Raw genomic sequence first — 11,106 nt, 5'->3', positions numbered from 1 at the left:
TCTTATCATAATGCTTAATTTTAAAGCACATTCCTGGAGACTATTTTGTAGTGAAAACCATTGAAAGTCAAGTTTCTAAAACTGCGAAGTATTTATCCCATGAAAAGTATAAATTTCCTGAAATTCAATGAAGGAAAAATAACCTGTGGAACACCTTGTGAAACAAGTCCTCAGTTACTTTGGGTTTATCTGCTAAATGTAGTATTGAAGAGCACTTGACAAAAACTTTCAGCTTCTGTTTGCAATTTTGTTCTTGCTAAACAGAAGCATTAAAATGTAATCTTTCTCTGTAAAATAAAACCTAAAATACCATCTGTTGCAAAGTCACAACAAGCAGGACTACCACAGGTCAGATCAACAGCCTATATAGCCCAGTGCTGTCTCCAGTAAAGAGAATAAAATTGGTGGCAAGAGGAGATGCTGTTTACAAGGGTGTATGAGCCTTGTAAGTATAGAAGTTGCAGTACAACCCCTTCCCCATGGCCCATACATGCAATCCAATCCCTTCATTAAGTAACACAACATCAAAAAAGGTTCACAATGGAGAGAAGCAACTGCGTTTTAAACCTATATTGGGTTTGCATGGCAAAGTTTTGGCAGTGGGGGGGAGGGGGGGGGAGGCTACAGGGGTGGCTTTTGTGAGAAGCTTCCAGAAGCTTCCCCTATGTCTGACAGAGCCAATGCCAACTGGCTCCAAGACAGACCCACTGCTGGCCAAGGCTGAGCCCACCAGTAACAGTGGTAGTGCCTCTGGGATACCATATCTAAGAAGGGGAAAAAGTTGCTGCGCAACAGCAGCCAGAGAGAGGAGAGAGAATATGCGAAACAACTCTGCAGACACCAAGGTCAGTGAAGGAGTGGGAGGAGGTGCTGCAGGCACCGGAGCAGAGATTCCCCTGTAGCCTGTGGTGAAGACCATGGTGAGGCAGGCTGTCCCCCTGCAGCCCACGGAGGTTAATGGTGGAGCAGATATCCACCTGCAGCCCATGGAGGACCCCACACTGGAGCAGGTAGATGCCCAAAGGAGTCTGTGACCCCATGGGAAGCTTGTGCTGGAGCAGACTCCTGGCAGGACCTGCGGACCTGTGCAGAGAGGAGCCCACGCTGGAGCAGGTTTGCTGGCAAGACTTGTGACCCCATGGGGGACCCACGCTGGAGCAGTCTGCTCCTGAAGGACTGCACCCCATGGAAGGACTCACACTGGAGAAGTTAATGGAGAACTGTCTCTCAAGGGAGGGGTCCCATGCTGGAGTAGGGGAAGAGTGTGAGGAGTCCTCCCCCTGAGGAGGAAGAAGCAGCAGAAACGGGTGATGAACTGCCTGCAACCCCCATTCCCCCCGTTGAGCCTGGGAAGAAGGGAGGGGGGAGATGTTTTGAAGATTTGGCTTTATTTCTCATTATCCTGAGCCAATTTGATTGGTAATAAATTAAAATTATTTCCCCAAGTCAAGTCTGGTTTTGCCCGTGACGGTAACTGCTGAGTGATCTCCCTGTCCTTATCTTGACCCACGAGCCTTTCATTTTATTTTCTCTGCCCTGTCCAGCTGAGGAGGGGGAGTGATAGATCAGCTTTGTTGGGCACCTGGTGCCCAGGGTCAAGCCACCACACAACCACAAGCAATTCTGCCTTACCAACGTGCAAGTCATAGCAATTTTTTATCCACAGGTAAGCTGACTGGACTTTCAAAGTGTCCCGATACATGATTACAGTAATTTTCTAGTGTCAAAAAGGATCGCTCAAGACTTCCAAGTGCATTACATGAAATGTACATACATATAAACACATATATTTATGTCAACACTCAGGCTTTAATATCAGTCTACTGTATACAAACTCTCAATGATAATTTTCCAAAAGGATAAAGATTAGCATACTCTCACAGAATTTATCATAATTTTAGTTTAAAGTTATTAGATTAAATAAAAAAAATCAGCAAGTTCTTCATGCTAAAACCTACTCAAGCAAACAGTTTTCAAAACCCAACACTAATCCTTCAAAATTTGGTGTTGAGCTAGAGCTGTGAATATACAAGTGCCAATGACAAACAAGCTATTTTTAGCAAGTCAGTTCCTCACACTTTTTTTTCTGCTGCTATGGCAACTTGAAATCTACATTATGCAATTTCATGTTACTTCTTTCAAGATTATCCTGAGAAAAAAAATCTGAAAGTCTATGAATGCTTTACATCTTGTTGGCCTTGCATAAAAGAATCTCTACCATTTACAGCGTCTCTAAAAACAGGAAAAATTGCTCAGACCATCATAAAATTCAATTATTTTAATGAATGCAGGATATAAAAGCAGATAGGCAGTTCTCCTGTAGCAGAATATCAAAGATTAACGTCTCACTAGACTTTGAGAAATGTCAAAGCCAGATGAAGAAAAAATTTGGCCTTGGCTCCTTTTCCCTACTTAAAGATCCCTCATCCAACTGCTTATGTGAGCGGGTGCATTAACGGCCATAGCATGCACAGGAGAAGCAGTTAACTTAACAGTCAGAAATTACAAAATGTAGATATGGTCTAATACCCACCAGCTTCCCTCTTAGAAGTACTTTTGAGTACAAACACAGTAAGGGAGCTTAAAAGCATACAAAGAAGATTAACTGCCCAGTTGAAGGTAAAGATGAGCTACCACAAAATCTCTCACTCAGTCAAATGAAAGCAACCGGCAAACTGTTTTCACAAAGATCTGGTGTGTCCCCCATCTAAAGTCACAAAACTGGTAATGTACAAAGGGAGCTGCAATCATCAGCAAAGGCTCAACATTCTTCTTGTTCCTGCCTGAAACCACCCTTTCAGAAGGTTCAGATAAGTAAATCCTTAAGAGCTTGAGGCAATTAATTTCTTTGTGGTATACTTTGAAGATTGATACTAAAACTTTTGAAGACTGTGAAAGCACAGCCTAATGTTACCGGGATCCTTAGGAAACAAATAAGGTGACAACCTTCATTTGCAAAGTGTTCTGAATCTCAGAAAAGAAGGAACAAGACACAGCTGAAGAATTCTAAAACCCTGCAACCTCAAAACAATTGTCATGACCACATAACCCTATTATCTTTGCAATCCACAACCCACTCTGTCAGCATTCAATACCCAAACTGGGTTGGTAACCATCTTACTCAACATTCATCACTTTGCTCTACCACTACGCACCTCCTGTTTTGGCTGCTGCTTCCACCTATTGCATCTCACAAGTCTGTTACGCTTTAGAGGTAAGCTCCTTCTTTGATGTCTCAGCTTTTACTTCCATAAAGAAGCGGAAAACTCCTTACGCAGAGACACCTTCAGTATAGGCAAGATTTTAAGCAGATCTGCTGAACAGACATAAACAAAGGCTGCAGTATGGAAAGGAAGGCCCATCACATTCCACAGCACAGAGAAGACCATGAAAACGTACCACAGTTCCTTATAGCAGACCAGAAACCTTACTATTCCCTTGGAACAAAGGGGGAGGAAAAAAAAAACCTCAGGGATCGGTACCCTAACAGACCTCCACAAGATAAACATCCAAAGGGACAACAAAAGTCTGATCATTACAAATTCAAAAGAAGAATAGCTTTGTGCTAAAAATATACATATTTCACTGGTATAGAACCAACTAGTGAAATAAAGGTTTGTGACACATCAGTCTTAACTGCCATTTTTTGCATCATTTCCCAACTTTTATATATATATATAAAATTTATTTTACAAGCAATACACTGCACACAAAGTCAAATCAGGTAATAAAATAGGAAGAGTTACAAGACCATTGTTGCAATACCTTTCCGGAAAGTTTGTGAATTAAATAGAAAAGAAAAATAAAACTCACAACTTCTGAATTTCAGGCCACAAGGTATTCTGCAGCAAGTGATCCTCTGGGGGAGGTTCTAAAAGACATTTGTACAACATATTCAAAATCGGTACAAAATAATCTAAAAATCAGCCAAATAATGCTTCAGGTTTATACCAAATGAACCTCTTTATTTTCTACAATAGAAACAAATCTCATACCTGTAAGGATCAAGGGTTGAAAATAAATCTCAGGATACTGATTTGAAATAGTATTAAATGTTTCTTCATCCTCAGCCGGTTGACCAGCCACATCTCCTATTCAAAGCAAGGACTTCATTAGCTAAAGAGAACTTACTTGACAGGAGGGAAAATATGAGTACTTATTATACAAGTAAAAAATTTCTATTATTTTTTACAATAAAAGGAATTGAAATTACGGTTTTCTGCTTCCAGAGTTACAATAATATGAATATTAGAATCTAGCTGTTCTCCTGCACATGGGAATGAAGAGAAGGGGAAAAAAAAAGCTAACCTTTGGACTAATTCCATTCCGAGAGTGACCTCTCTCCATCAGCACAATCTCTTTTAGAGATTCTTAAAGAGACTTTGATTTATCTGAAAGAAGCAGTCACTAGGAGTTGAACCTGTTCCTCCACAATGTTAAACATTTCCTTCTGCATTTGAAAATGTTTAAGGCAAAAAACTCAGATACAAGTGATGAATTCCAAAATTTAGTGCAAGTATGATGAAAAGCCATACTTGCAGAAGTGTATCTACAATTTGCAAACTTCAGCAATATTGCTGCGGGCTCAGTCTTCAGCTTTAGGCAAAAGTACCAGAAGTAACTGAAATTACTCAGTTAAAGTTAAAATTCAACTCGTCCTTCACTTTGAAAGTATTATTTAAGAAAAAGGTACAGAATTGTAGAACAGTTGCTCAGACAGAATCTAACTTTTTGCCACATGTACATTTCAAATACAGCAATTTTAAAAAAGCGGGTAGAGAAAAAGCAGAACAGAAAGACTATTTTCTTATTCATCCTGTCTTCTCCCCCCTTGAAAATGAAATCAGCAACATTTATCTAATTTGAGACTGCTGTCTGATCATTGCTCACCATGAGGATTCCTCTGCAGACTAACCAAGAAGAGAGGTCTGTGGGGCTTTAACTTAAGCCATCAGTGCTGACAGCATTGGGTGAGCAATGGTGGACTATGCAGGAAAGTTTGACAGCTTTTCAACTCATAGTGCTGCTTCTGGGTGTGCATCATGAAAGTTAGTTATTGTGTGTGTGACAATACTCTAGGAGAAGGAAGTTTTGTTCCCTCTCTCTGCAGAAGGACTCATGAGAAAGCAAAAAAAAAAAAAAAGTTTTTGCCAAAATACATTTTTTTAGTTACTTCAAGTACAACAAAGCTACTTTTCTCTCGCAGAAGGTTTAGGAAAATTTAGCTGCGTTGCCACTGACGACCCTGGAGACAAAGCTTATTAAAATGCTTCCTTTTTTAATTCACACCTTCTGATAAAGCTTTAAACGGAGAAAAAACAGGTCTGACCTTATTTGTAGATTCCAGTGTAAATGCATTTTTACCAGAAACTTTATTAAACACCAGATTCCCAGTGCCATCCCCAGTCTCAAGACACTACTCAGTTATTTCTATCATTCTAGACAGATATTTGTCCTTCCTTCCTTGTTCCCCGACAACGCAATCCCCACCACCTCTCCAAGAAATTAATCTGGTACCTCAGCAGCCTTTACCGACAGAACATTAGTTACTGTTGGCTAACTAGTTCCTCCTTCCCAAATACTTTCAACAAAGCATCATTTACCTGAAGAAGGTTTATGGCTATTTTCACTCTAACAGAAAATGTGACTGATCCCCCTCAAAGCAGCATTACTTCTATAATGGTCTACAAGGGTGCTAACATTTGAGAAGAGTGTGAAAAAGACTCCAGAATGTAGCTTTGGAGGTCAAGGTATTTTACAGAGCAACCACAGGTAGCAACAGGTAGTCCTACTTTAACAACTCTGAACCTAGTTTTCACAGTACACTACTCAATACTATTTTTTTTTTTTTTCGGCTAAAAGTCATCAATCTTCTTTGTGGGGGCGGGGAGCAGCTAGTGAGCATGGAGAAAACAGAGCACCAAAGGCAGGCAGGAGAATATGAGTAATACCCTGACCTGGATACTACTGGACCCATCACAGGAAAGCAATGAGACCCAGCATCCATCTTGATGAAACACATCAAGATCAGTCAACAGGAGGGGCTCTCGGGAGCACTGCGCAGACTGAGTGGTGTTACTTCCTAAAGGGGTGTGGGACACAGTATGGAAGGCAGGGAAGAGCATTTTGGGTTTGCACAAGACATTAGGGGATATTTGCGGGAGAAACCAAAGGCAGAGAAAGGGAGGAAAGACTCTCACTTTTTTTATTTTTAAGCACCATACTTAGGTGCCACCAGAAAAATAAATACTTTGTACAATTTTATTTCTGGATTCTAAACTTGCAGTCAAGCTCACAATGACAGCCCTAACAAAAAGATGTATGCTAAACCAATCGTTTTTAAAAAAAAGTTTCCACATGAAGCACCATCGCCATTATTTCTCATTAGCCATACCTTCAAAAACAGCTTTATTGGATAATCCCAAAGCTGGCACAGTTGCACCTTCTGGAAGATCAGATGATTGCTGAATTAGAAAAAAAAAAAAAGGAAAGAAAGATTACACACAGATTGTCATGTAGGTTCAGATTTCAAAGGCCACAGTTTAAGGAATCCCTGTGATAAAAAGAGACTTTTCTAGATAAGCAAAGGGGGGTACTTTGAAAAACTCCCAACTCATCCAGAACACACCCTGGACAAAATGAAGACCAGTACTCTGCCAGAAAAAAAACCTTTTCTAAGGCCTCAGCTCAAGGGTTTCGCTGCAAAGCATGTGTCTTCATCCCTAATTACAGGCTTTCTTCCACACTCTTAATTATTTTAGGATATACACGATAATTAATCAACTGATAATTAAACAAACTGCAGTTTTTAACATAATAGGACCGGGAAACAGTCTGTTCTGAGGTAAAATAATAAAGCAGCACTTTGTAAAAGGGAACAGAGGGTGCCTGTGCCCACAACTTCAAAAACACAACCCAGTACATAGCACAGAGATGTGGCTGGAGTACATGGCTGTTTAGAGCAGCACAGAGGAAAGAAATCATCAGGCAGAAAATACTTCCATAGTGGTATGGGGGAAAATGCCAAAATTTAGAAAGGGTAGGTGAACTTGGGGCCCTTTGTGCAGAAAAATTAAATTTAATAGCTGTAAAACCCCTTCCTTACAGTGTCTGCAAAGTTCAAAGAAAAACTGTTTTACGGAATTGGATTAATAATTTAGGTGACAACTTAAAATACTATGTTATTTATTTGAATGTTCATAATTTGATGAGAAAATGTATGAGACACACACCAGTTTAAGGCCTCTAAAACAAAAACAGTTCTTCATTACAACCCAAAGTATAATACAATCCCATGGATTTGAACTGAGTATAAACCTATTCAACCCTTTCTGAATATAAAGCTGGCTTTTTTGAGCTTAAGTACTTCTTTTGGGAAGGCGTTTGAGCTAAATTAAGAAAAAGCTTAACCACTTTAATATAAAAAAACAGCATTCACAGAAAACAATTTCAATAAAGCTATTTAAGAGTAGCTGTATCATTAGAGCTCATAAAGCCTTCCTTTTTAAACAAAGCCCATGTGAAACACTTTGTGATATCATGAATCAAAAAATAGCACTGAGAGGAAGAGCTGATAAGGAAAGTCTACATAAAAGTAAAATAATGACATCTGCCAGCATTATAAAAGCATGATGTTATCTGCATAACGTCATTAACGCAAATGCTTACAAAAACTTACGGAATTAAAGTGCTAAACAACTACTTATGTAACTTCTTGCTATCAAAAATGAATAGATTTCTTTCCCAGATGTTTCAATTGTTAAATGAAATGGAAAAGCTAATCCATCTCTGCGAAGCTGCACAGAAAACACTGCTTTGAGACAGAAATGCAAAGAGCATGCAAGGGACTATACAGAGGCAACTATCCTGAATGAGGTCTGCTCTACAAAATGCAGAGAAAACCAGAATTAGACCTTAAAGCAAATGGGGAGCAAACAAAGGATGGCAACTCTGCATTCTTATCTTTCCACAGAGTAGGAAAGTATACTTATCAACAACTAAGAACTGTAGTGTAAAGGCCTCAAGAACATTTCCAATGCCAAGAGGAAATAAAGCATGAGCAAGTACATATTTATAAATATTTATATGTAACAACTAACAACAGTGCTGAAAGCTTTACACTATTTCCAAGCATACAATTAAAAAAACCAACACATAACCACACAACAATAATTACATCTAGACAAGACTACTACACCCTTAAATTAAGGGGAAGCACATTCGCAGGCTTTTTTTCTTGCTTTCAAATAACCGAGTACAGTAGTCTACTTGGTCTGCCTTATTTAAAATTTACCCATACACTTTGCGATCTTCAGACACTAGGTCTTGTTTAGTTTCAAATACAACCTGTGTTATAAGACACCACCATGAAAATACATATGAAACAACACACACGGAAGCAAATAGAAGGAAAAGGGAAAACAAGGTTAAGGTTTCAGAACTGTTAAAAGAATTTTTATGGAGTTCAGTGCAATCTGACATTTTCTAAAACATTTATTTCATTTACATTAAAGAGGGCTGTCTTCATTTAGCATTGCTTTAGCACACTTACATGGGAGCACAGCTTCTCCATTGGAATACCAGTGATGTTACTGAAATTTTCTATAAAATTCTTGGGAGCACGAAAAACTCGAAGCACTTTTTCATCTGCTCCCGATACAAACTGAAACCGGCCTATCATTGCCAGACAACGCATGTCATATCCATGTACTTGAGGTCTTGCAATTTCATGCCAGGTTACCTAAACAAACAGACAGGCAGTTAAAACACAATTCTGAACCAGAGAAGCCGCAAGATTTTGAGTTCCAAAAAAAGTACTAACACTTTACTTGCTGATTTTATAAACCTAAAGAAAAGTTAATCGCAACCTTCTACTGACATTCATAAAACTAATGTATGCTCACATACATCAGTTAAATCCTATTCTTCCACCAAACAATTCCTGTAATTACTAAACTGTGCTGCTGCACTGATATGTTTAAGGCATTTGCTTACCTTTGTTACTAAGGGCAGACCACACTTATTTTGACTTCTTTATGCTAGACAGTCAGGAATCGGACATAATTTGCCGAAGCAAAAGGAAGATTGTATGCTACTTACTACTCTCAAAACTGTAGCTCTGAAAGACGTAAAAAAGGTAGTGATAATTACCTTGTTTCTTTCATCTGTCTTTCACAAAGCACAGCAGCACTGCTGTCAGCAGGCTACAGGTTCCTACTTCTCCCCTTTATTTAAATACTTTATTTTAGTGAGACCATTTAATAGAAGCTTTGCAAAAACCTGAAACAAACAAAATAGCTTCTTACAGGAAAAACATTTGGAAAATCCTGATGATTTTAGAAGTGTTTTCATTTGAAGTATTCATTTTTTTCTAGTTTCCTGAAATATTCATATCCACACTTCAAGTGTTGATCCAAGAAAACCAGAATTAACAGCTGATCAGAAATTACATAGACAGGTTTACAGTCACACTAAGCAAAGAATATTAGCAAAAAATATATTAAATTATTTAAATTGCTTTTCTAAATATCTAATACATTCCACACAGGAAAAAAAAATGATTCTTCAAAAAAAGCCCACTTTTGTTTTCTAGCAAGTACATCTTCATGAAGAGATTTTTAGTAATCGTCATTTGCTCCTACTCCTACACAATACTTGTGGGAAAGTTAACAGCTAGCAGAATTATAATTAATTTAATCAATTAGAATGAATATAGACTACTTTAGTACTACAATGCTTGGAAAATTGCAGCCAAGACAGAATTTACATTGTACCAGACATCATAGAAACATAAGGAAAGGCATTACGATGACTGTAAACAGCATCTATCACACTAAAAATTCAATTGAGTTTTGAATGTTGAAGCTTCTGATAGAACCTAAATCAGATAATAGGGAGATGCTACAAAATCTCATGTTTTCACAAGGGCCTGATTATTTTCCAATGAGAAAAAAGCATTAATTCTTTTAAAAAAAAAAAAAACCCAACAAACAAAAACCAACCAAACAAGCAGTGCAATAAACCCTTCTTACCCTTTACTAGATGCATCTTTGGTTTTTTTATTCCTGTGCTGTGTTCTAAAGTATGCATAGAACCGAAAGGCCAAAAGACAAAAAGGGGACTGCATAAGTCATGCAGTAAGCTTCTTCCAGAAAAATCAGGGTGCAAATTTGCATGACAAATTGAAGCTGATTGTTATCCCTCATTTCTGATATTTGAGCCCAGTACAAAGCACAATTGAGATTTTAAGGTGGTATAATTTTTGGCATTTAACACTTAGTTCTCTTTTTATAGAGAAAAACTGTAATACTAACTTTCCATAGATATCTGAACCATCCATTGTGTCTTGTTAAGCAAACATCAGATGTCACCTGTTGTAATTTTTCAGATGTTAAACTCACTATGGTAAAGAAAGTAAGGCATTTTAAAAGCCTATGTTGTTGAAGTTCATGAGCAGCAGAACTAAACACCTGGTTTTCAGGGTTCAGAAGTCCTGAACATGTGCCTTCAAATGACCCATTTCTATCTCAACCCTCCACCTCACCCCACTGACAGGATACTATAGCTTTCTCCCTCAACCCATGCAGCAACAAGTATTGATGCTACTTGCATTTACACCCGGTCAAACTAGCCCAGTGGCTGCTCCAGGTCAGGACAGGAAGAGGAAGTACAATAATTCAGTTCACACCAAACTTTGTATCTAAGACTGCAATCACTCTGCTAAATCCGTTAATTCAAAAGTTTCAGGGACAGCAGGAACAGCTGTACAGGTAAATCATACAAATATCAGTTCTTTCAGAAAATAGGATAAAAATTTAGGAAGCAGCATACATAATAAAAAGTAGTACTTCAGTAGGTCACAGAGAACATGCTATCAACAACTCCTTTGAATACTGCCAACTTACATCATGTGCTAGTCTTGGACTTTGCTCCCATATGTCAAATCCAACATACTATCTTTTCCACAGAGCTGTTGTACCCTCCAGATTGGAGATCAGGGGAAAAGGCAGGGAAGGAAACTGGAGACGCCCTTCCTACAACACAAGGCAAAGCTTCGCACTTGAGCTGGGATTGCCACCACTTCTGTGTGGCCCTGAAGAAGGAAAT

At 38.6% G+C, this 11,106-nt stretch overlaps 1 protein-coding gene across 1 annotated transcript in view; it reads right to left on the bottom strand.

Moving 5' to 3' along the window:
* ELP2 (elongator acetyltransferase complex subunit 2) overlaps positions 1 to 11,106 on the bottom strand; it is a 66,783-nt gene that overhangs the window by 5,911 nt on the left and 49,766 nt on the right. The window contains exons 12-15 of the mRNA XM_009885917.1: positions 8,552 to 8,740; positions 6,395 to 6,464; positions 3,996 to 4,091; positions 3,814 to 3,871 (exon numbers count right to left, since the gene is read on the bottom strand). Of these exons, the coding sequence (XP_009884219.1) occupies positions 3,814 to 3,871; positions 3,996 to 4,091; positions 6,395 to 6,464; positions 8,552 to 8,740 (413 nt within the window). The remainder of the gene's footprint in view (positions 1 to 3,813; positions 3,872 to 3,995; positions 4,092 to 6,394; positions 6,465 to 8,551; positions 8,741 to 11,106) is intronic.

Source organism: Charadrius vociferus, unplaced genomic scaffold (assembly GCF_000708025.1).
Source record: "Charadrius vociferus isolate BGI_N301 unplaced genomic scaffold, ASM70802v2 scaffold195, whole genome shotgun sequence".
In the NCBI taxonomy this organism is placed as follows: Eukaryota; Metazoa; Chordata; class Aves; order Charadriiformes; family Charadriidae; genus Charadrius; species Charadrius vociferus.
Note: the sequence above shows the minus strand (reverse complement) of the source record. Positions and strands in the feature narration are given on the sequence as shown.